General features: G+C 38.4%; 1 protein-coding gene across 1 annotated transcript in view; it reads left to right on the top strand.

Annotated features, from left to right (window-relative positions):
* Positions 1 to 26,435, top strand: part of LOC142343071 (transient receptor potential cation channel subfamily A member 1-like) — a 117,247-nt gene extending 90,812 nt beyond the window's left edge. Inside the window, exons 20-26 of the mRNA XM_075394759.1 lie at positions 113 to 266; positions 578 to 760; positions 928 to 996; positions 19,409 to 19,522; positions 19,884 to 19,990; positions 24,599 to 24,732; positions 26,252 to 26,435. Of these exons, the coding sequence (XP_075250874.1) occupies positions 113 to 266; positions 578 to 760; positions 928 to 996; positions 19,409 to 19,522; positions 19,884 to 19,990; positions 24,599 to 24,732; positions 26,252 to 26,382 (892 nt within the window). The 3' untranslated portion in view covers positions 26,383 to 26,435. The remainder of the gene's footprint in view (positions 1 to 112; positions 267 to 577; positions 761 to 927; positions 997 to 19,408; positions 19,523 to 19,883; positions 19,991 to 24,598; positions 24,733 to 26,251) is intronic.

Here is a 26,435-nt window from a genome sequence, read left to right on the forward strand (position 1 = left end):
GGTGGTCACGGTTTTTCACTGAGTTATGTCTGAGTCTTCATAAAATCTTACAAATCAACTGTCACCTTATTTGACTAGAGGATTTCTACCACTATTTTATCTATTTTTAAAGGTTCTCGAGTTTCGGAATCTACATAGTGATGTACAATGAGATATTGAAGACAACAAGCAGACTCATCTTTCTCTTCTTCTTCCTCCTCTTCGGATTCGCCATCGCATTCCTCGTCTTCTTCGGGGGACTGGAGAACACTGACATCATCGAACTGGTCAGTGACCGTTAGTTGGCTCGCATTTGAAAGTCGTACCTTTCATGCTGGCTAACAGAGTCCAATCGTTGGGGAACCATATTTTTAATTGTTGGAAGCACTCTGGTTTTAATCCAAAAAACCATTCTGGGGAGGGACTTCTGGATAACTAGATCTGGACTAATATTCCTACCAGCTCTGTAAAACCTTCCACCCGTTTAAAATAAAGTCCATTTATATCATGTTATATCATGTTATCATGATTCTTTAAGATTTTTAAAAAAATCTAATTCTATAGCCGTTTGAGCGAACATTACCTTGGGTGTGTTCAGAGGAGCTACAGCTTTTCGAGTTTCCCAGCAGCCCTGAGCAAGACAGCCAGTATGATGTTGGGTGAGATAGACATGACGACGACATTCATCAGGAACTTCAAGGCAGGAAGGCTCACCTGGTTCGACCTCATGTTTGTGGTCGCATTCATCGTATTCATATGCATCCTATTCGTCAACCTCATGGTAAGAACAAATGAAAATTGGCGATAATGCGGGGGGACAGTCAGTTGCTGGTTACAAAGTTAAATTTGGGGTGATGTTTGATTTAACTTAAAAGTTTCTTTTTCATTATTTTATTTTTGCTTTTCACTGTCGAATGGCTGTATTTTGTTTTTCTTTGTGGTTTGCAGATTGGTTTAGCAGTGGGTGACATTGCTCAGTTAACGAAGGACTCCAAAGTGAAGAACATACAAATGACCGTAAGTGACATATAAGTTCGACCACTTTCAATCGTCCTTTCTTGATTTTCAGAAATATAAATAAACTTTGTCAATCCATTCTACCATCTTGTAATTTTATGGTTTCAAAGTTACCCTTAAATGTCCGCGGTCGGCTTTCCCTACCAATTTGACCGTTAAAACATTCGGAGACTGGCATATTGTTCATGATTTGAACAAGGACGGTTATTCACATTTCCACAATACGTCAAAAATCGAATAAAAATGTGAAGATATAACTTATTAATAGCCGCCCTCATCTTCTCAGCCGGCTACTATAGCGCTCCTATTTTTATGACTCGAGGAGGAGTATTGGAGAAGTCCTTTTTATTACGACTCGAAGAGGAGTATTGGAGAAGTCCTTTTTTTTAAATCAATTTTATTGGAGTGACTTTTGAAGCGGGAAATGAAACGCGTGAAAAAATTTGGAGTAATTTTGGTGCTGAACAAAAGTGAAGAGCGGAGCGAAAAGAGAGTGGTTTTTGTTCATACCGCTGTTTTTGAGAGAGCGAGAAATTGATGTGTGAAAAAATTTTCTCTAAGCGAGCGAAGAGAAAATTTTTTTGTTCACGTGCGGCATTTTAAAGCAGTTTTTTTTTCATTTGTTTTCGTTAAGAGGTTTTGCTATGTTTTTTGTTTTAATGTTAGGCTGGTTTCGGTAGTGGTTTGAAGGTTTCTGGAAATTCATATGAATTTTATGATAATTCGGTGGTTTTTAATGTATTTTGCTGATTTTCGGGCTAATTTTTGCATTTTTTTTGACATTTATTTTGTTTTACTGGCTCAAATGGGTATTGAAGAAACCCCTTCTACTTTAGCAATTTTATGATAACAATTGGTTACAGTTTTGTGGGTAAGAATCATTTTGTGTTGAGAACTATGACAAAAAATGGCGAAAATTGGAACTATTTTTCTTAATTTTTTGCAGTTTATCGTTTTTTTTTCTGTTTTTAGCTAAGTTTACTTGCCTATTATTACTTGCCTATTGTTTTGCGAATATCTGGATACACTATTGGCTGAAGGGAATTTTTCCTTGGATTTATATGTTTTTTGAAATATTTAATAAAAAATAGTAACTTTTTCCAGTTTTTCGGTGAAATTTATTTTTAAGAGCTTTTTTTTCAAAATTTAGCCTACAGTATTTTTTTTTCGAAAATCACATAAGTGGTTTTTGTAAGTACTAGTTGATTTGATGAAGTTATTTTGGCAGAGATAGTTTTTTTCGAGATCTCAATTTATAACAAAAATTGATCAGATTTTTTTATCATATTTTAACAGATTTGATTTTATTGTTTTTACTTTTTTGTTTCATGACTTTGTTTCAAGATAATCATAAATTAGTGAGAGTTCGTTTTGTTTGATGAGTAGTTGGATGGCGTTTAAATGGATTTTCACTTCGAGTCGTTTCCGGAATCCTTCCGGCTATGTTTTTTAAATCAATTTTATTGGAGTGATTTTTGAAGCTGAAAATGAGACGCGTGAAAGAATTTGGAATGATTTTGGTGCTGAACAAAAGTTAAGAGCGGAGCGAAAAGAGAGTGGGGTTTGCTCATACCGCTGTTTCTGAGAGAGCGAGAAATTGATGTTTGAAAAAATATTATCGAAGCGCGATAATAGGCTTATTGGTATTGAAACTAGACCTTGTAGCGTCTCATTGAGAGACAGGAGTATGTTCAATTACGAAATGACATCAAAATAAATCGCACTTATAAATGTTTTTATAAAAAAATCAATTTTTGTTGATATTTTCTTTTCTTTCAGTCCCAATAGAGTTATGGGAATCAACGACTATTTTCCGGCAATCTGCCGGGTATGTTACTAACTTCTATTCAAATTAGTCGTGCCCCTGTTTCATGAGGTGAACCACTGAAGATTAGATAATTTTTGCATTACGTAAATTATTTTTTCGCTAAATAGTCCGCCTAATTGTTGCTTCTCGCTTTTCATATTCAACTATTAAAAATTTTTCGATCGAAGAACTGAGATACAACACTAGCCGGAAATTTTTTTTCTGAATAAGTTTTTTTCATATAAATACTGGAGACACGTGAACAAAAGAATAGTCCTCATAGACCTAAAGCTTAAAAATGGAAATTTTTTAATATCGAACTGAGTCCAATTATAAAGCCGAGCAAAAATTTAGTGCAGGGGATAAAAATCAATCGGAAAAATTTAATCAATTTTGAATTCCTCTCCATTTTTACTCATCTTCATCAGTATGAAGAAAGAGATCAGTTGCGCCTGCAATATACTGAAAGAAAATATTCAATTTGAGAGTGGAAGGTATACTAAAATTGTGTAAGAATTGCTCTAGTTCGACAAATTGCTCGAAAGTATAGAAAAAATAAAAAAAAATCAAAGCATGTCTCATAATCTTCAAAAGTTGAAGATGAAAAAATCTTCAGCCAAAAGTTTTCAAAATGTTTCAACCTAATACCATCTAGCACCAGTACTGTTTCCGTAAAACTATTTGTTATTGTTGAATAATAAAGACAAACTTAGAACCACTCAGTAGAGAATTAATCAACTCCTTAATGGTTTACCCTAACTTACCCTAATTTTAATGTAAATTTCTGACTTGGTTAGGGCAAAGTGAAAGGAATTTCTATCGTAATGTGAAGGTGATTAGATAAGGTTATTTTAGGGCAAGGGGTATTTTTACTAACTAACCGTTCAGCTTTGCTGAAGAAAGAATTGCCTCACTCAAATTGAACAAATAATTCAAATTTCAATTATTAAAGATATCAAAAATCACATGTTTCCCTTGATCATCTCCTAGACCGTGAATGCTAGTCAGCTAATGACTAAATACGTGCTTATGGACGTTGGGTGGGCCCACTTCTTGCTGCAGAAATAACAACACTGGCTACACTATTTTATGCCTGGTTTTGCTGCAAATATAACAACATTAGCTAAACTACTTTAGGCCTGGTTTTTGAGTTTTATACAAAATATTAATCCATGGCCAAAAAATATAGAATTGTAAGTTCTGAGATCAAATTTGACAATTAACCAATCACGCGCAAAGTTGATATACAAAACCGCCAAAGCCACAAATATTATAATGCTCAAGAATTGTGTTTGAATACGCACTGTAGTTCAACTGAGTAAGACAAAACTAATGAGATTCAAATATTTTTGGTGGTGTCCAAGCTATAACTGTGGCTAGTCCCTTTATCAACAAGTCTCTCATATAAATGATTTTGAGGATCGGATACCTAATATGGTGCCCTGCGCTCTCTGAGTTGGTATAATTGTCACAAAGTTTGGTGAAACTGGCAGACCAGTTTTTGTATCTCATACTTTAATTGAGACTAATTTGTGAAACTAGAGAACGGTTCTGCAAACTTCAGAATGGTTGGCATTGATGACTTGGCGATAGATAAGGTAGTTCGAGTTTGATATTCAGTTTCACTTCATGTATGATATTGAAAAACAACTATTAGTAAATAATCATTTTGACGAGCGTGCACAAATTAATAGAGATCTGATTGAACGGAGCATTAAATTTTGCTTGTAATGCTATTCTAAATCGGCTGTTTAAATTGTTCTTGAGGATTTTTTAAGTCAGCAATCTCAGCACTAACAACTAATTTGAAACAAGCTAATTTAAGAGTAAACTTTTTGGTTCTGATTTCTCAAAATTTCGGTAGGTTTATGCGAAATTTATCTGAATCTGAAATTCGAGGACTCCCAGGGAAATTTTTATATAGTATTTTTCTGGTCCCCCTGCTTACAATCAATTTTTCATCCAGGAAACAAAACGTTTTTTCAGGCCGATAGAAGTGGAAGTAATTGATTTATGAAACTCAGCCGACACATCTGGGATTACGTAAAAAGACATCTGAAAACGATACGAGCCCGTCAAATCTCGTTTAACGATTTTAGAGTCACAATGCGTTCTACAATCTTGCAGAAAGTTGATTTACAAAAACCCCAAAGCCACAAGTATTACAATGCTCAAAAATTGTCTTTAAATACGCCTTGTAGTTCAACTGAATAAGACGAAATTAATGAGATTCAAATATTTTTGGTGGTGTCCAAGCTATAACTGTGGCTAGTCACGTTGTTTACAAGTCTCTCATATCAATGAATTTGAGGATCGGATACATACTATAGTGCCCAGCGCTTTCGGATTTGGTATAATTGTCACAAAGTTCGGTGAAACTGGCAGACCAATTTTTGTATCTCATACTTTATTTGAGACTAATTTGTCAAACTAGAGAACGGTTCTGCAATTTCAGAATGGTTGGCATTGATGATTTGGCGATAGATAAGGGAGTTCGAGTTTGATATTCAGTTTCGCTTCATGTATGATATTGAAGTACAACTATTAGTTACTAATCATTTTGACAAGCGTGCACGAATTAATAGAGATCTGATTGATCGGAGCATTAGATTTTGATTGTAATGCTATTCTAAATCGGCTGTTTAAATTGTTCTTGAGGATTTTTTAAGTCAGCAATCTCAGCACTAACAACTAATTTGAAACAATCTAATTTAAGAGTAAGCTTTTTGGTTCTGATTTCTCAAAATTTCGGTAGGTTTATGCGAAGGACTTCCAGGGAAATTTTTATATAGTCTTTTTATGGTCCCCCTGCTCACAATCAATTTTTCATCCAGGAAACAAAAGTTTTTCAGGCCGATAGAAGTGGAATCAATAGATTTATGAAGCTCAGCCGACACATCTGGGATTACGTAAATAACCATCTGAAAACGATACGAGCCCGTCAAATCTTGTTTAACGATTTTGGGGTTACAATGCGTTCTACTATCTGTAAGCAAAAACTGTTCAATGCTTGCATCTTTGAGATCGATTGCTGAGAATTCAGCTGCATTTTGGAATGCATGGTTAAAATAGTTTTTTTGTTTAGATATTGAATCTAAAAATGTGTAGGCATTTTTTATGAATAGATTTATCGTGAATTTAAGTCCAAAGCTAATTATTTTTCCCGATCGCTTTTTACAGTAATCCCTATCATTGATATAAAAAGTGAATCATGAAGATTGGCAGTTTTTCTATATGTGCTTCTTTTAGAAGTTGATGAAGTTGATACTTGTCCACCTATTTGTTGTTATGAATGGAATGCACATTGCAAATTAATTTCCGTCGAATGACAATGACGAGTTTGCGTTACAGCAATATCCAGTTGCTTGAAAGCTCAGGGCTAACGGGATGCTTAAGTTGGCCTAGAACTGTAACAAATTCTGCTTCCTCGCTGCACTAGCCATTACAAGCCAATGATGGTTGAATTGCTCCACCAACGTCTATGGGTTCATTCTGAAAGCTTTTTTCCTGATTGATCGAAAGTGAATATTTTCCCTTAATTTAGAGATGCATTCTTAGTCTGCAAGAGACTGATATACGATTGTTCAAACATTTCAAGTAAAGTTGAGCAAACTGATTTGAAAAATTACTTGAAAAAAATTGAAGAGCTGTTTTTGGAGGGTCCATCTTGCAAACAGAGCTCTCGATCCTCGTAATCGTTTGGGCATAAACTGTTTTAATTGTCTCCTTTATCGATTAAGTAGCATTAAGAGAATTTAGTGAAGTAAGGGGAGTTTTTAATAGCCGCCCTCATCTTCTCAGCCAGCTATTATAGCGCTCCTATTTTTTTTACAATTCAAAGAACTGTATTGGGGCGCTGTCTTTTTTTAAGATCTGTTCAGACATTTTCATGATTTTTATAGTCAAATTGGAGCAGTGATTTTTGTCACGCCGCAACAGAAAGTGGAGCAAAAAAGCGAGTGGTGTTGCGGCGTGAAATTCTTCCGCTCTAATTTTAAAGTAGAGTGAGAAAGCGGTGTTTGACAAAAAATTCGCTTTCTCGCTAGTGGTTTTTTGTTCACATGCGGCAATATCACTTTGATTTTAATTGTTTTTTTTTCAATTTTTTTCGATCGGTTTTTTCTAAATAGCTTTCCCAATCCATTCATAGTCCGTTTTAGGTCTAGTTTTCTGTTTAGTCAATGAAAATTCTTTGAATTGTACGTCAGGACTTGTCCTGCTATGTTTTTTTTACTTCGTCGAACTTTTTTTCGCTTTACCCATTTTGCCGCTTTATCGACATTTTGTGTGAAATCTTTTTGACTTCTCTAGGCTAGTTTCACTCTTCTGTCATTCTGCTCAAAGTCCTTTTAAACAGCAGCTGCTCAGCAAAGCAATTCAAAAAGAAGAGAGTCAGTATAAAAAAATCAAAGTCAGAAATAGTGTTAGTAACTAAATAGATGTAAGCAAGAGAATATTTCAGAATCGAGTATTTGAATACGGATTTAACTGAATAAAATGCACTTAGAAATCGTCCGAACTTACGTATAATGTTCGGAAAAATTTCGTATAACCTAATTTTAAGTAAAAATAACCACGACATATACGGATTAAAGTGGTTTTCGGCTTTAAATTTTTAGGTTCTTTAGACAGTTGTTAATCGATTATGAACCAATTCTGACGTTCCTAACATCAGAAAAAAAACAGTAAAAGAGCATCAAAAAACTTGGCCGCCTAAACTCTCACTTGTTGCTTTTTACGTTATAAAACTAATACGTTCGTTGCTTACAGTTGAATACGTTTTGTTTGTATGAACTGAATCTTCAAAAGAGTGTCTTCACCTGTATCATGATGCCGCTCCTGGCTTACGAGCACAATTTCAGGGGAAATCCATGGCATAATTGTTGTGGTAAAGTTACTAAATAGGTTTTGCTTGAAAGCTGATTACAATGCAGATGCAAAATACACAGTACTCAGACTGGATGGCTAAGCCCCAGGGCATTGCGGGTTGACCATCTGGATTAGTGCACCTGACACAAATAGATCAGATGTTGGTGTGGCAGAAGAAAGATTGCATATGGAGATTGTTACTGGTTGGGAGCATTGAAACCGATGTGAAATTAGAAATGCATTCATTCAAGTGGACAGCGGCTTTAACCACACCCCGTTTGTGTTTGGCAACGAGTCACATGTCAGAAAAACTTTAATTGAGGTCAAATACCACCACGCGCTCAGCATAATTCAGAATGGGATGTAGTATGTGGAGGCTTAAATTAGCAAGACGAGGAAAAGAATCGCAAAAAAAGGAACCCGTTACGATAATTTCAGCAATTGTGGTTACCCCAAAGAACACCACTGTGACTCAAATTTTACCGTGATATGTATAAAAAGGAACTAAATTGTAAGACTGACGTGAGTTTTTTCTAATTTTGCAAGTCTTAAATTGATACTGAGTTAACTTAGACGGCAAAACCCAACCCTGATTTTTTCCGTTCGGGTCTAACAAATAAAAGAACACGAATGTTTGGTGAGATAGACTTACATAATCGTAATTTATAAAAAACGTGATCAGGTCGGTTCGTATATCAAAAATTACCTCTGATATATAGAAAATAGAAAAAAAATTATGCTAAATTGTCCAATTTTGAAAACTTCTGGTCAATTTTAATGGAATTCCAAAAAAACTTTAGAAAATCAATACCGAATATTGATAAACCATATATTCGGGCTGAAAACCGTCTAGTTACTGGATTACCGTTCCGTAATCAAGAATTTGCAGAAAAAAATGACCAAAACTTCAAAAAATTGGACAAAAGCATAAAATTTTGGCAAATTCGTCAAATTATGGTTTTTCAACCAGAAGGCTCGTCAATTGATTGAAACTCAATACACACAGAAAAAATATGAAAAACTCACAACCTCTGGCCTTAGGAAAAAATTATCGAATTCCCAGTATTTTTTCTTGTCGCATGTTGATGTAACGTTTCGTACGCGTCCTTTTTGTCCATTCACTCGTCAATTGTCCATTTTCCGTTTTTTTATACAATAACATCGCTCTCCCAAAGCCTTGCTTTTCTTTTTCTCCATCCACTTTTCCGGATTTCGCTTTAGTATGTTGTCATATATGATGAAGTATGTTGTGTTTTTGTTGCATTTTGTTGATTAAGCTAGTATGCTGGTTCGTTGTTTTGTTCTTGTTGCTTTCTAGGGTGTGACTTATTTTTTTTTTCGGTGTGACTTAAGAGTTAAGGCTAGGTGGTTCTTGGACTTTTCCAACTTACTTTGTTCAAGCGTGTGACTTAAGAGTTACGGCTAGGTGTTTCCTGGACTTTTCCAACTTACTAATTTACTAGCACCTCTGTTGTATTATTTTGATTTTTGCTGCTTTATGTTTTCGTGTAATTGTATGATTGTTAGTTGGTTTGGGCTTTTGCCTTCCAGGATGTGACTTAAGTTTATTCTGGAGTTACGGCTAGATGTTTTCTTCACTTCTTCAGCCTTCACAGACTACAAAACCGCTGCATATTGATTAAATTTTGCTGTAGTTTGTTTAAGATTGTTGGTATGCTGATCGGTTGTTTAGGTTTGAACATTGCTTGTGTGTAACTTAAGTTTATTCTGGAGTTACATCTAGTAAGTTTCTTGCTCTTCTCATCTATTTAATATACTACTGCTTTGCCGTAACATAGTTTGTCATTTGTAGGTTAAGCAACATAATGACTTATGCTAGTTTGTCTTGCAGTAGCATCTCTCCTCCTTCTTGAGTTTGTTGCTCTGGTCTGCTAGCATAGTACTTACCGACCTTCCCGCTCATTGCTTAATATTCTCTCTCGCTTGTTCCTTTCCGTCTTTCCGCTTCGTTGCGCGCTATTGGCTCAACACGTCCGTTCTAACGGTCCGTTTTTGCACCGCGTCGTCCACTCGTTGCCCAACGTTTCCGCTCCGCCCGTTCCGTTTCCCGTTTCGTCGTGCGTTGCTCGTTCAGCGTTTCTCTTCCGTACGTTGCGTTGCCCGTTTCCTACCCGCGTTCACGCCCGTTGTGTTCCGTCTCCTGTTTCGTCGTGCGCCCTTCGCCCGTCCTTGCCGCCTCGACCATTTCGTGTCCAGATACGTAGTGCTTCGTCCAGCGGGCCCTCTTTCGTCGGTTGCCTGTCTTTCTGTTTAGTCTCACGTTTCTTAAAAGCACGTTAGAGGCTCTCTAACTTTTGTTACTTACTTTCGCCAAGTAAATAGTTATTCGGTTACTTCTTTTCTGCTCTTCGGTGTCTTGATTACCAAGTCGTCGTCTTTTGGGTTCGGTATAACCCACACTCCACGCGTTCTTTTGGAAGTTATTTTCATTGCATTGAGAAATTAGCCATTTCATGATCATGGCTGAACTGCAAGAGAAATTGAAAAAGCTCTTCAATGCAAGATCTAATCTAGAATCTGAGTTACGTAACATCCATAAGGACATCACAGACGCCATAGATCGTCAAAACAAGAGGGTTAAAGTTGAACGCTTGGTTTCTAAGTTGAAAGATGTTTTCAGTAAAATAGCGCAGAAGAACGAAGAACTATTCAACTTGGCCAGTAAACCCGAGAACCCAGATTCAATTTACCCTGTCCTTGAGCAATGGTTGGATGATTTAACTTAGAACAATGATAAATTCCTGCTTGCGGCTAGAAGCTGTATTAACTCAGCTGCTGACCAAGACACCGTATGCCAGGGCGTTAATCCACAAAGGCATTCTAAGAGAAGTTCACGCCGAACAAAATCATCAGTGTCTAGCCAGCGTAAACATGACTTTCTCATGGCAAAACTAAAACGCGAAGAAGCTGAAAAACAGGAGCACGCTGCCATGCGCCTTGCTATGCAAAAACACGAAATTGCTATGAGAAAAAAGGAGCTTGAAATACAAATAGAGCAGATGGCACTTCAAGATTTAGAGGAAGACCACCGCCAGCGTGTTGCCGCTGCTAAATTAGACGAGGCCGAATTAATGGATAATCGTTGTTTAGTCACCACTCAAATGAATTATATTTGCTTAAAGATAGGGGATCAGATAGAAGTCAGAGACTTGTCAGGATCGGGTAAATTCGTTTCCACCAGATAATTCATTGACTGCCGCAAGTTTGTTTAAACTTTTCACGTCCTGGGTCCTGGTAAGCAACTGCTGACCCTCTTGTTCAAGATACTGCTCCTAGTAATCCTCCAGAAAACACAAGTAATGTTGCCGGTAACTTAAATCATCTTGAAATGCTATTTCAGTAAACAATGCCAAGAGTTGCCATTTCTATTGCTCAGCAGTAGGTTCTGTATGGAGAATACCTCCATTACGCTCAAATGCACCAATAAGGCAATGGCCAAGGGGTGGACCAGGCTAAATAGTCAATCAGGTTGTGGTGATGAGAATCCAGAGAACCAAGGTCAGACCGCCGTGCAAAATTTCGCACCCCCATCACTTCTGCTACCTATGCAAAGCCCCCGGCCACCGACTCCTGTGCTGGCAACAACAAAGTCAAACATTTTTGTACCTGATCAGTTAACAAACGCGCAAGTAAATCAGTTCACGGACCAATTCGCTGCACTCTTGGGTCCGAAAAACTCCAGTATGCCTGGTCAATTAAGGCTCTCGAACCCTCATGTTCCACAACAACAGAGTTTGCCTCAATTTAACTTCCATAACGCAACTCAATTCGCTAATACCCATCTCCCGATTAACTTCTCTTCATCTCCAAACCGGAACGTGAACCCGCCGCCCGTAATCGCGCCGCAGCATCTATTTAACTCCCAAATTCCCATAATCCCACTCATTATGGCACCGCAAGTACCCACCTTTAATAAACCACCGCAAAACCCCGTGTGTTCCCCTCAAATCCTTCCATTACCGTGTCCAAACGCAACCAGCCTTACTTTAACCGTAACCTGATCTAAACTTGTGGCGTTTCCCTCTGAAAAAACCCGCAAATGTAAACTCTTGTCAATTGATGCAACCGTTCTCAACAACTTTCAACCGATACTACCACCAAGCACTGCTAAGCCCACCATTAGCCACACCATCTCAGAATCGACTGCACCTCAAAATGCTAATAGCAACCACGCAGCAACCTGTAGCAACCAAGTAAACCCATTCAGTACGGCAACTAACATCGATCTGTTTTTTGTCACACCATTTTTTCCTCTCATGTACTGTCATACAGCACCTGCACCGTTCTGTAGGGATGGCCCACCGCATCCCACGCCTCCAGTGCCAGCATCTGAAAATGCAAGCTTGATTAAGGCAGTAACTGACGCCTTAACTACAAGACGAATGACCCGCTACCCGACTGGTAGTTGTCCCAATACAAAGGGGATCCCCTACAGTGGCACGAAATGGTATGGTCAATTTAAAAGCGCGAATGACTCAAGTTCAAGTTCAAATTTAGTCTCAACGTTTTTCAAAGCCAATGTCGAACAGGATTATGAATTATCTTGTCAGGTTAAGTCTTGGCATGACATGGAATCTCACCTCACGGCGCGCTCAAGCAGGTTGACCCACGATCCGCAGCGGATAATCGCTCGCAGGAAATACTTGAAACAACAACTTTTTATAATGGCCAAAGATACGATGTCGGTATGTTATGGGCTGATGACAACATCCAGCTCCCGAATAACTACTTTTCGTGACTGGTACAGCTCAAGTCACTCGAAAAGCGGCTCTCGAGAGACACAACTTTGAACGAAAATATGTTAATACCATCCGTGAAGACTTGGACCGTTCTGTTGGGATGGCCCACCGCATCCCACGCCTCCAGTGCCAGCATCTGAAAATGCAAGCTTGATTATGGCATTAACTGACGCCTTAACTACACGACCAATGACCCGCTACCCGACTGGTAGGTGTCCCAATACAAAGGGGATCCCCTACAGTGGCACGAAATGGTGTGGTCAATTAAAAAGCGCAATTGACTCTCAGTCCCTAACTGATGATATGAAATTAACATACCTTAAGACCCTCGTAACTGGCAAAGCTAAAACAGATATAGCTGAGTTCCCTTACTGCGGCGCAATGTACAAAGACGCACTGAAGACCTGAGAACGTAAATTTGGCCAACCACAGGCGGTCGTAAGCGACCATTTGGACAGACTCAGCAGCTTTCTACCATTGAAGATGCACAATAGCTGCAACATCATTAACTATTCAGGGTGCTTTTCAAGTCTTGTCGGGGTCTTTAAATCGCTCTCATACGATTCGGATTTACAGAGTGCTGCGCTTCTCAACACCGCCGTATAGAAGCTTCCACCCAATATGAAAGGGTCATGGTCACTCTTCACCGTCAAAAAGCTTTTGGTGAAACCTAATCTTCTGGACTTTAAGGAATGATTAAAAAAGAAGGCCGAAGCGCACAATTTAATGAAGAATACCGCATCTAAAGCGAGGACTGAGGATACTGACAACTCATTAACAAGAACAGAAGTTGCTTCGAATGCATCTGCTGCAAATACGCAAAACAAGAGTAATCTTAAGCAGCAACAGAGTTTTTTGTCAACACCAATCTTTAGTTGCATTGTATGCAAAGGCAGCCAGCGTCATTAAGGAAAAGACCCCCACACATAGAGCCATGGTCGTGCCTTATGCCAAGATCTGTTTCTTGTGTTTGCGTGATAAACATATGTTCAGGCAGTGCAAAAGTCCCCGTAAATGTAGAAAAGGTGGTTGCAACAGCTCCCATATTACCATACTTCACGGAACTGAAAAGGTTTTTCCAGCTAAACCCTCAACAAATAAGAACATCAATAATACGAACTCGAACACAGGTACCAGAAGGCAAACTACTGGTCAACAGCAACCAAGCAGAACAACCACTTTGTCATCAGTGACGGATGTTAAAGGCCTCCTTCAGGTCACGGAACTGAACTTGACTAATTCGTCTGGTAACAATACCTTGGCGTTGGTTTTATGCGATACCGCTTGCAGTAACTCTTCGGTGTCCGATAGTGTTGCAGCTAGACTCGGTTTGCAGGCTATCGCATTAAAACTGACCGTCAAGGTTATAAGCACGGAAGAGGCAAAAGTGGTTCAATTGACTGTCACATCTCATAAGGATCAAGATTTCGAAGCATTTACTGTACGCCCCTATGTGAGGGAAACATTAAATGTAGGTTCCGACATAATTGTCGTTAAGTCCACGCAATAACCTTACCTGGATCTGGCCGTCTTAGATCCTGTAAGATATAGCTATGGAAACAATGAGATGATACTTGGACAAGATGTCTACATGCCATCCGCCCGTTAGAGTACTTTGCAGCCGACGAAATGTTCTCACCGTTCGCTGCTTGCTTGCCCATAGGTTGGGTTTTAAGCGGTCAAATTCCGTCAAGTTCAAGTTTAGTCTCAACGTTTTTCAAAGCCAATGTCGAACAGGATTATGAATTATCCTGTCAGGTCAAGTCTTGGCATGACATGGAATCTCACCTCACGGCGCGTTCAAGCAGGTTGACCCACGATCCGCAGCGGATAATCGCTCCCAGGAAATACTTGAAACAACAACTTTTTATAACGGCCAAAGATACGATGTCGGTATGTTATGGGCTGATGACAACATCCAGCTACGGAAGAACTACTTTTTGTGACTGGTACAGCTCAAGTCTCTCGAAGAGTGGCTCTCGAGAGACACAACTTTGAACAAAAATATGCTAATACCATCCGTGAAGACTTGGAAAAAAGATTACCTAATTACAGTCCCTGATGCTCACAAGGTTGAGCAGCGGTCTGATAAAGAGTGATACCTACCACATCATCCTGTAATCAACCCGAACAAACCGGGGAAAGTTCGCAGGGTATTAAATGGTGCAGCAAAGTTCCACGGTACTTCTTTTAATAAATCTTTGCTCACTGGCCCCGACCTGCTCCAAAACCTAATCCTTGTACTGCTTAGGTTTCGTCAACATCAATTCGCCGTGTCCGCAGATATCAAGGGTATGTTCCTCCAAGTGGGTGTCCCTGACTGTGACCAACCATCGCTGTGTTTTTTGTGGCGGGAGGACACCAAAACAAATGTTGTAGAGTTTCAATACAAGCACCACATATTCGGGGCTATAAACTCACCCATATAAGCTAACTATGCATTGCAACGCACGGCCGGAGACAATGTTAGTCAGTACCCGGATGCAACCAAAGCCTTCCTAGAAAACTTTTACATGGACGATTGCTTGGATTCAGTGGAATCGCCTGAGAGGGCTCTCAATAGATCCAAGGAATTGGTGCATCTTCTCCATTTGTGTGGGTTCGCAGGCTTACTAAGTTTGTAAGCAATGCACCAAATCTGGCTGACCAAATTAATGGGTCACCTCAGTCCACCGAACCAAAAGTAATTGCCTCGTCTAAGGAAGAATCTTCGCACGTGCTTGGGTTGAAATGGGATCACAACAATGATACTCTAGTTGTGAGTCGGGGTACCTCCAGTACAGTAACTAAGTCTTTAACACAACGCTTGATATTGAGCCTATTGTCTAAGGTATTTGATCTCATCGGCCTAGTGGCACCAATTACTGTTGATGCCCGGTTGTTACTCAAGGACATCTGGCGTGTCAGTCAGTGGGCAGCACTAGGATGAAGAATTACCAAAAGACACTGTTGAAAAGTTCCTCGAATGGAGTGTCGAACTAACCAAGCTTACCGAAATCACTATACCAAGGAGCTACTTTTCTAGAAATTTTGAACATCTGGAACTAGACATGTTTGCTGACAGTTCTCAAGAGGTCTTCAGCGCTGTTGCAGTTCTCCGAGCTCAAGTAAACACTTCTAGGGGGCCAAAAACAGAGCTTGCATTTGTCCTGGGTAAAGCTCGCGTATCACCTATGAAGGTGATGACAATTCCAAAGCCAGAGCTGCAAGCTGCTTTACTGGCCGCTCGGTTGAAACAAGACATCTGTCGAGCCCTTACTGTTCATGTTAACAAAGTTTTTATGTGGACCGATAGCATAACTCTCTTACAGTGGCTTCACTCCACAAGCAAGCACCAATATTTGTTGCAAACCATGTATGCGAGATTATAGAACACACTAGCGTTAATGAATGGAACAACGTTGCCTCAGGCGATAATCCGGCAGATGCCGGTACTCGTGGTAACTCCGCTGAGGTTTTGCAATCAAGTAGCTGGGTGAGGGATCAAAATTTCTTAAGAACCAAGGAATTACCGTTCGATCCAAGCACCGAAGTAGTTAAAAACCTCAAACTTGGTATTGTAACTAAGGAAACGAAGAAACTGACGAAACCAATACGCCATTGGCCGCATCCGTAAGCAAGTCAACTAAACAACGGCCCTCGCAACTAATTCCTTTAGATAAATACAGTTCTTATCAAAAATTGATACGATAACAGCGTACGAGCTCCTCCTGTTGCCTTCTCACGAATTTTATCGTAATACCGATGGTAGCATCATAGACCCCACGGAGCTTGACGAAACCGAGCGTCATCTCCAGTACCTTGTGCAAAGGGAATTATTTAATGCAGAGAGAAAAGTTCTACTCGAAAACAAATTCATTAAAAGAAGTAGCCGTATTGGTCCGTTTTCTCCCTTTATTGGGCCAAATCGTCTAATCCGATCGGCCGGCCGCATCAAACGGTTGGTCGAAGTTGACTTTGATGTAAAACATCCTATCGTTCTGGACGCACGACATGCATTTGTAAAGTTGTTCATGAGGCTCACCCACGTTAAACATCATCATCAAGGTATTGACTACCTGGGGGCTAAACGCCATCCTTAAATTGCGTTCATCACTACGTTCCTTTAAATCTAACTGCGTTATGTGCCGAATATTCCGCGCTGCTACCGTTCAACTGATCATGGCTGAACTCCCAGTAGAAAGACTCGCATACCAGTCTCCTCTCTTCACGGAAACCGGGGTCGACTACTTCAGCCCGTTTCACGTTACTGTGCGTAGAACTACCGAGAAGAGGCGGGGTTTCATCATCACATGCTTAACTACTCGTGCCGTTCATGTTGAAATTGTTCCGTCCATGGACGCTAGTTCGTGTGTAATGGGAGTGGAGCGGTTCGTCTCCCATCGGGGTACACCTGCCAATATTTGGTCAGACAATGGCACTAACTTTGTTGGCGCGGAAAAAGAACTACGCGAGAATATCGAAAAGTGGAACACCACCAACATCGCTGTCAAACTTGACCCCAAAGGCATTAAGTGGAGATTCAATCCGCCCAGTGCACCACACCAAGGTGGCATCTGGGAGAGGCTGGTACGTAGTTTCAGGCGAATGCTTTACACCATCTTCGGTACTTGTGGCCTCACTGACGAAGTTTTGAACACTACTTTTTGTCTCGTCGAACAAGCACTTAATTCACGCCCGTTAACGCCCGTAAGCGCCGACCCGTCCAATTTAGGCGCAATAACACCTAATCCTTGTCTTCTTGGTAACCAAGCAACAGCAATTTCGTCAATCGTTGGCGTCGACGAGTTCAATCATCGTAAACGGTACGCCCGCGCACAGTCGTATGCCAATGCTGTTTGGTCACCTTGGATCAAAGAATACATACCGGCGCTGAACCGACGTTCCAACTGCCGAGCAATACCTAAAGACCGGTGATTTGGTCTGAGTAGTTGAAGAGACCAACCCAAGGGGTTACTACCCTACTAATTGGAACACTGAACTCCGCTACGGTTCCGACAGCGTCGCTTGCTCCGCCGTCTTACGCACGTCTACTGGATCGCTCGTCCGCCCAATTGTAAAATTAGTACCCACTCTCCCAACATCTTCTTCTGGGCCGGAGGATGTTAGTAACTAAATAGAAATAAGCGAGAGAATATTAGCCAATCAGAATCGAGTATTTGAATATGGTTTTAACTGAATAGAATGCACATAGAAATCGTCCCAACTTAAGTATAATGTTCGGAAAAATTTCGTATAACCTAATTTTAAGTAAAAATAACCACGATATGTACGGATTAAAGTGGTTTTCGGCTTAAAAGTTTTAGGTTCTTTAGACAATTGTTGATCGATTATGAACCGATTCTGACGTCCATAACATCAGACAAAAAATCAGTAAAAGAGCATCAAAAAAACCTTGCCGACTAAACTCTAACTTGTTGCTTTTTACGTTATAAAGCTAATACGTTTGTTGCTTACAGTTGAATACGTTTTGTTTGAATGAATTGAATCTCCGAAAGAGTGTTTTCACCTTTATCAAATAGAAACGGGATAAACCCATAAAGCCAATTTTTAGATGCCCGGTACTTAAACTTTGTTCTCATAAGTTTTAGTTACCATCTATAATGCTTATTGATATTGATAGTAGACCCTGTAGCCTCTCACTGAGAGACAGGAGTACTTAAAAAGTCGCACTTAAAATGTTTATACAAAATTCAATTTATATTGATATTTTCTTTTCTTTCAATCCCACTAGAGTTATGGGAATCAATGGCGGCTATTTTCCGGCAATCTGCCGGGTATGTTTATAATTGGAGTTTTTAGGCTGCGGCAGACAAGTAAAGTAAGATTTTCTTAGCCAAAATTGTTTGAAGTTTTGCCTTTAGCAGTGCATCTTTCTTTATGGCAATAGTCTAGGTTTATGTATCAGACACATCGGAACTTGAGATTTTCTTAAGTCTCATTCGGTACTTGAATTTGGAATAAAAGATCTCACTTTCATTTTCCGAACATTGTTGCACCTTTAATTGTGAGTCTTTTTTAATCAAACAAAGCAAGAAATGCTGTTTGCAGTATTACTCTAAAACTGGGAACCAAAATTAGCGTAAAACACACCGGGTCAAAAGACAAACTCGCACAATTTTGTTTTAAATTTTGCTCTGGAGAAAAACTTTACTTTGTACAAACAGTTTAATCTAAATTGTTCAGTTTATATAGCAACTTTTGGTACCAGAAACTGGAGTGGTTAAAAAACCTGGAAACCATCCCCTGTGCTTTTTGTTACGGCGAACCTGAAACAACGGATCATCTAACATTATCATACAAACAAAGTTGCAAGCTGCGAAATAAAGATTATCTATGGCATGACACATTTTTAGTAAATTTCGGGGTCTTAAACTTGTAACATGTAACATCAGTTGTTTTGGGGTTTCATATGATCACAATTTTACTACCCCGGATGAAGCCCAAGACAGGTATGGATCAGACGGACCTGGGTCGCGGACAGGGGGGTCCGGTGCGACCGAGCTCATAGACTGGACAAATTTTTGGTCGCATTGCTCCGTCTGGCCCATACCTGAATTGGGTCTGTTCGGTCTCGTCCCTTACCCGTCGTCCATCTCTTCTGCTTGGCCATACCTTAAATGGGCATGTTCGGTCTGGCCCATACCCGGTCTTTGGTCTGCTAACTTTCAGTAATTTTTAACCGTCTGAATTTAAATTTTTCAAACCTCTTCTCCACATATATGTTGCGTCAAAGAGTCATAGAAATAATTACTTTTAAAAATTTCAAGCCTCCTTTTTAGAGAGACCTGGAAAACTTTGAGAAAACGATTCGTTCAAAAGCTTTTCAAAATCTTTGCTGTATCTCCTAAAAGATTTTGATTGACTGAAAAAAGCAAAGTTTTCATAGAAATTATAATCCCCATATACATTTTGGATACCATTAATTGTAGACTAGGGGATGAGTGGGTACTTTCAAGGATGAATTCTGTTCTAGGCGAATCTGTTCACTCAGATAGAGTCTCACCTGAAGAGATGGGGAATGGGGAAGATGAGTGAGACACCTGAGATGAGAATTATCTACCCAGCTAGACTCGAATGCGCATCACATGTTTGTAAATATGACGTCACATCTTTTTATAAATGAGAAGCCCCCCCCCCTCCCCCTTCCAGTTTCATCTGCTTTGGCACAATCTTCTTAATTTTTATATAGAATCGATTGTCTTAAAAGTTTTGAGTTTGAAAAATAGGCCGTATTTAAGTGCAAAAAATGAAGTTCGAAGTAATTATATCAATCTTTGGACTTTAAGTCGTTGCCAATCTGTCAGCTCAGTTTCATTTTTTAAAACAAAAAAATTTTTATATTAAATCTTTGTCAAAAGGTCCTCAAGAGTCTCAAATAAGTGCGGTCAACTACTGACCATTACAACAATTTTTTTATTTATGAGAAGAGTGTTCGTTCTTGTTTGTAGAGACGTGCATTAGTGAAGTTGTTCAGCAAGAGGAAGAAAGAGGACGAGGGAGAGAATCTCCGGATCCTCAAGAAAATCAATCAGGACAACCACGACAATCACTCCAAGTTAGAACCAGGTTTTTACCCACAGGTGGCCGCAACATACCACAGGCCGAGGGGACACAGACCCCTAGTTAATATGCCTAGATCAAACAGAACAATAGAAGGGGCGTCCTGCGTTAAAAATGAGATAGTCTTGACACGAGAAAACAAAACATTTTGACATTAATACCATGAAAAATTATCTCTGAAAATTTAAAAAGCGTATTTTTTTATTCCAAAATTTAGACTATCAAATGTGTTTTGTGAAAAGCGAATTTTTGATGCAATATGCGCCGAACACAAAAACGAACAGTTCAAAATATTTTCTGAGAAACCTATTCTTCTTGTACTAATTCCTTTTTTCCTGGTCAGCATTTTACCTGGTCAGCGTTTTCTTGTACCTGGTCAGCGTTTTATGAAACAAAGTACAAAGTGCGCTGCTTATCTGTAAGAATTGCGTTTAATTTGAGAAAATAATAAGAATCATTTGTTCGTAGGGTCGAGAAACAGATAGATTACGAAGTATAAAAACATCAGAACAAGATCGACGCAATCAGGACTCTGTTGGACCTAACTGGTTCGTTTCCAAAAGCCCATTGGAAGAGTTCAAAGTTGATGCAATTCTCATTTCTGTAATTTCTGAGGAAAATTGTTTGCGTGAAATTGGTCATACACCAACAAAATAAAAATTTATAGCCCAAGCGGAGTTTCAAAGTACTAAAAAATAACTTAAGCAATTCAATGCTGCCGATTATCTTATGTCAAAATCTATGAACAAAATTTTAACTTCCTTTTTTTCAAGCTTTGCATTCCACAACAAAATCATAATTGTACCTCAGAGCTTTTTTAGCATTACGCTGGTTGTGATTTTACGAAAACATTTTATCATAAAGTTATTATTATTATTGTTTCGGACGCCCTTCTTCCAGTATAAATTTTATCAACAGTGCTAAAACTTCATAGGTATGAAGTTCCATGACATTGACCATTGAACACTTTACTATTAACTTCTCAATAGAATCAATTTTGCGCTTCAAAAAAATTTATTTTGAGTATGTTTTGATGAGCATCTTCAAATTTCAAAAGATTTCCTGTTGTCGAGCCGAAAACCAATTTTCCATACTGATCAACTGGGTTAACGTTAATTTTTTTTTAACAAAAATCAACAATTGCTGTTGACCAGAAATCCTCCTCAAGCGATGAAAATAGGAGCGCAATTTCAACAGCTTCATTCTGACTATTTTTAAGAGTTCCCTGAAACTGAGCGTGTTGTCAATGAAAGCTCAAAAGTATTTTACCTATTGCTGATTATTGGTTTTTGTGTTTTTGACCATTTGCTTTTTGTCAAACACTGTGTTTTGTTTCTACTGTGTTGAGTGTCTATTTAATTTAAAAAACCATTTTTTTCCAGCTGAGTTCTGCAGCGCTGCAGTAGTATCCGTAGTTTATGTAGTTCTTTGTGAAGTTATTGTTGTGTCATCAGCATACAGTTTGCAAGAGTATTCAGTCGTATTGAAGCTAGCCATTCAAGGAGATGTTGAAAAGTAACGGCCACAAAATAGAGCCTCGTGGAACACAATTAATTGTCTTCTTATGTGTTGGCTTTTGCTATTTTTATATAATGGCTTCCATTTTTAAGTAAGATTGAGCTAAATTGTATACACTTCCTCTGGAGCCATACATTTGACATTTCGTTAGCAAAATATTGTGGTTGGGAGTATTAAAGCTCTTTTCAAATTTATGAAGGCCCATTTTGTCAATTTTTGTGCCCTTGACCAATTGTTACAAATTTCACCACTCAGTTTTTTTTGAAGTCATGAATTGCACTTATTTTTCGACGAATTCCAATCTAACTTTTCGATTGAATTTTTTTCAACGCAAGAGAATCTAAATAGATTAAAAAGCAGTTTTTCAAAAATTTGGCCAAAAGCAGGTAGAATTTACATTTGCCTATAGTTTGATGATATAAAAGAATCACGTTTTTGAAGGAGTGAACTTTTTTTGCTGTTTTCGGGCTGGTTTTATTGTTTTCATAAACTTTGCAAACGATACTGCGCCACTATCATTAAAAAAATTGATTAACTGTTCAAAAATTATATTTTGATACGAAACTGTAAAATTTCTTGTTGGCATACAACAGAACTGAAAAAAGTTCTTCTCTTCTTTTACATTTATTGCATTTTTGTTCGATAAAATGCTCTAATTTTCTGCCAACCCTCACCTGAAAACACGGCTTTTATATTGAACTGAAATTGAATGAGTTCCTAGCGTATTTGGACATAACTTACACAAGTTTTGTTTCTGGCTGCTGCTTTTTTCAGTTGGCTGTATCCTGCTGGTTTTTTGTAGAATTTTTTCCGCTTATTATCCGAATATGATATGCATTGTTTCAATAAAAACTTCAAATACCTGCTCAAATGACTCATCTACTGTTTTACATACGAAAAAAATTGGTTACGTTTCTGTTCTCAACCTTAGACCGTTTTCTTGTGAATTGTTTGTCAGTGACCGTTGAATTCTCAAATAAATACTCAAACTTCAAATCGACAGCATGATAAACGGGGATATCAGAACAGTTTGATATCAGATCATTTTCCATGCGAAAACTGTAGGCTGTTTTAATCCGTTTAGCTGTTTTTGTTTTAACTAGACACTTGAAACGATTGCTAGTATGTCGCTTTTATCGAAGAAGACGTGTGTTCGAACAGATTGAGAGCAGCCTCTTGTATTTTGAAAAGCATTTGTGAAATTTTTACTAAACAAAACTTAAAAACAACGTAAATTTCTCTGAACATAAAATAGCAGATAAACAGCCATCATTATTGCTGCAACACATTGTCTTAATATAAAATTGCTCAGTCAACAAAAACTTATCCAAATTAGGTTTTGTTGTCGGAAAGCAAATAATCAAAGCATATCAAAATGTTGCTTCAACTTTTTTAAATTTATGCAATTTGGACCCCTTTTTTACATTGTTTTTTTAAAATTGACAATTCAAACTTGCTTTCATTCAATGAAAATGATTCATCAAACCATTGCTTAAGACTCTCGAAGTCTCCTAGAAATTTGAAGAAATCAGAAGTTAACTGTTGAATCATCTGCAATTACAGAAATTTTTGAATTCCTGCGGCTCTAGGGGACATTGTTTTAAACCAAAAACCAAAGAGTACCCAGCGCATATCCCTGAGGTACCCCACATTGAATTCTATAGGAACTGGATGACCCTGAGTGACTTGAGTTCAAACCAACAAAGGACACTACCTCTGCTTCTAACATGTTCCAACTTTGTTAATTGAATGCCTTGACTTAGAGTATCTAAGGCCTTTTTAAAGATCAACATAACACGCTAAGTGGATGTTTCCATTCCAATGTTGATTTTACTCCATTATCTGTTTGATTTGCTACTGTTTTCGGTACCGCTGTGCGGTACCACCCTGTGTAAAAGAAGTGCCGCTGTGCAAAAAGGCTTGTCAGATTCATCCATTAACCAGGAAATATTTGCTGCAAAAATTGAAAAGTCATTGATAAAAAAAATTTTCATGATTTTTTTCTGTGATAGTAGGCATGATTGGACGCAAATTGTTACAGTCATCCTTAGCTCCTTTTGTTGAAAATAGGAATACTATTTCAAATTCAAAAAATTCAGGAATAAACCTGCTGGCACACTCTCCTTGATAGCGGCTGCCAGATAATCTCTCATTACAACACCAGAATTTCTACGAGCATCGCCACTAATGTCATCATGACCACATGCACTTTCCTTGCATATTCTTCTGACTATATTGAACATTTCGTTTTTGTTACGTCAGAAAAACTGAATATTTTTTGTTGTTTAGAAACTTCGGATTGTATTTTCTGTTTGAGGAAAACTTTGATGATATTTTGGAGCCAACTGTGAAACAATGTTGGTTTAAAATTTCCGGATACAATTTTTTGGTCAAATTTTTAGTGGTGAAAAGTGTTAAAAGTCAAAGTTTGTCCGTAGATAAAAACCTCAGTTGACCTAGAGTTGAAAATCATTGATTGTGATCTTTATATTTGACCTAAAGGTCATTTTTAATGACGATGACAATTCAATGAGGACATTGAGGATAACATTTGCTACGGAATTATTTTCATTTGTTATTTTGTCTGACTCGCATCAATCTTTTTAACGTTGTTTTAATGCCGCGATATTAATTGCTCGCAAACTGAACTTGCAGCAATTCTTTCACTCCCCTGCCTTTTTAGCGCAGTTTTTCGTACGAATGGTTATGTGCGACAGTTCTCGAGTCTAGCGATCGAATTTTTGACTTTTCGTCTTTAGAGACGGGAAAAAGCGGCGTATCGAAATTACTAAGCATCTGAGTAGTTTTCCAAAAGCCCTAATAGTCTCTACAAGCCTTAATAGTATGCCATTTATTGCAACTGCCAAAACCACCAAGGAGACAAGTTCATGGAGACATTTTTTCCAAAGGAGACATTTTTCCAAAAAAACTCTTAATTTCTAGACCAATTCCAACCTCACCCTGATCAACGTGAACCAAAATAATTACACAAATACAGAAACTGCGAAATTTGGAAATTTTAAATTGGTTTCCATTAATTTGGAAACCTCGTCGAATTCCTAATCGATGATCAATATTGTTTTAGGATGAAGCAGTTGGGTCAATCTCTGAGGAAAGCCGAGGAGCTCCTGACTCTCGTCATCTCCCACTTGGGTGCACAGAACCCGTATGAGAACCAGGACGAAGGTCAACCTCTGGAGCCATGCGTACCTGGAGCAGGTGAGCAAAAATGCCTCCAATTAATATCTGGATTGTGATAGATTAAAGTGCCTTCGAATTAGACGTGCAGAAAAAATCCCCTTATAGCGCGCCATTCTCGTGCTGGCTATTTTGCAGGTATTGGCTCACTTTCGTCTTTAAAAAATGATCTAGGACCCTCTTGGCGTGATAGCCGAGTGGTAAGGTGTGTGATTCACACGCCAATGATTGAGAGTTCAATCCGGGTTGGCTCTTCTTAGAATACGTATCCAAGACATATATGGTTCCATAGACGAAGAGCATTGATTTCGTGTATGATCTTGCTATGGTATCCAAGAAAACATAAATGGTCTTGGAAATGGCTTCTAAGAAACCATTGACGCCCGACTCCTCAGCGTCGATTTGATCATCATCCTTGATATGGTATGAACGAATCATGTATGGTTTTAGATATGGTATCCAAGAAACCATATATGGTCTTTGATATGGTTTCTAAGAAAGAGTTTGGGATAAATGCAAAACAACTAAAACTCCTAAAACATTTAGAAAAATCGAATAAAACCAGAGAAATCATAGAAAGAGAAAAAAGTAGAAAAAGTCTTAAGAAACGTTCCTTAGCAGGCTTCATAATTCCTCAATAACATTGCATATTGACATAAAAATCGGTCAAAACTCAATTTTCACTGAGTTATTGCCATAGCACATTCAAGAAACAAATTGCAAAATCAATTCACAACAAAACTGCATTAAAACAGTTCATTTAAAAAAGGTTTTATTTCACGTCAATTTTTTCACCATTGTACCGATTAAGTGTATTTTTTACTAAGAAATCTCAACTTCGTCATTTGTTTTTGCCAAAACAAACTTATTCTAAAGATTCTAAAGTGTGTGCAATTTTTTGTGTTTATATGGGCCATACAAGTCTATGGTGGCCTTAGATATGGTATCTAAGAAACCATATAAATCTTAAACATTAGCAAGGTGCCCTCGATACGTTTTACACTCCGCCAGGCCCCTTTTCAGCGAAAACGAAATGATTTCAACCAGAAAAAAAAGCGTGTGCAATTTTTTGCGTTTATAGTCTTATATGGGCCATACAAGTCTATGGTATCTAAGAAACCATATTAAAAAATTTTTTCCTTCTCCAAATGAAATTGTGCATCAAGACGTAGTGTCAGTATCAACCCGGGAATCCCCTGCCTCCATGAAGCTGTCTGTATGAGGATGAGCTCTTACTTAACCATATAGCTTCAGGTTGACTATAGCCTGACCAATCTTGGCTGCAATAATCGTACGCGCGAAAGTCTCAGACAAAAAAAAGTGACCATAGTCACCAAAAAAAGAGTAATGTTGCTCATAAAACAATCAGTCTGAAATAAGGGGAATAATAAGAAAAAGGGCTGCAATTTAAAAATTTATTGAAGTCTAATGCAAAAAATGTTCTTAAATGTGGGGAATAATAAGAAAAAAGGGCTGCAATTGAAAAATTTATTGAAGTCTAATGGAAAAAGTTCTGATTGGTCGAAATTACAATTGACAGGGTGCACAATATTGGACTACGAAGCTGGAACCAGCAATGAATCAAACCCTCTTTCCCCTTTGGACGACACAGAAATGATTGGAGCTTTGGAGAAAATGGCTGATGATGACAATAAACTCCTCTCTATCTGATTAGCACCCGTCACTCTATCACCAATCTCTTTTCTAAGTGGCTTAAGACTGCT

This window comes from Convolutriloba macropyga, chromosome 7 (assembly GCF_964194025.1).
Source record: "Convolutriloba macropyga chromosome 7, txConMacr16.3, whole genome shotgun sequence".
Lineage (NCBI taxonomy): Eukaryota > Metazoa > Xenacoelomorpha > Acoela > Convolutidae > Convolutriloba > Convolutriloba macropyga.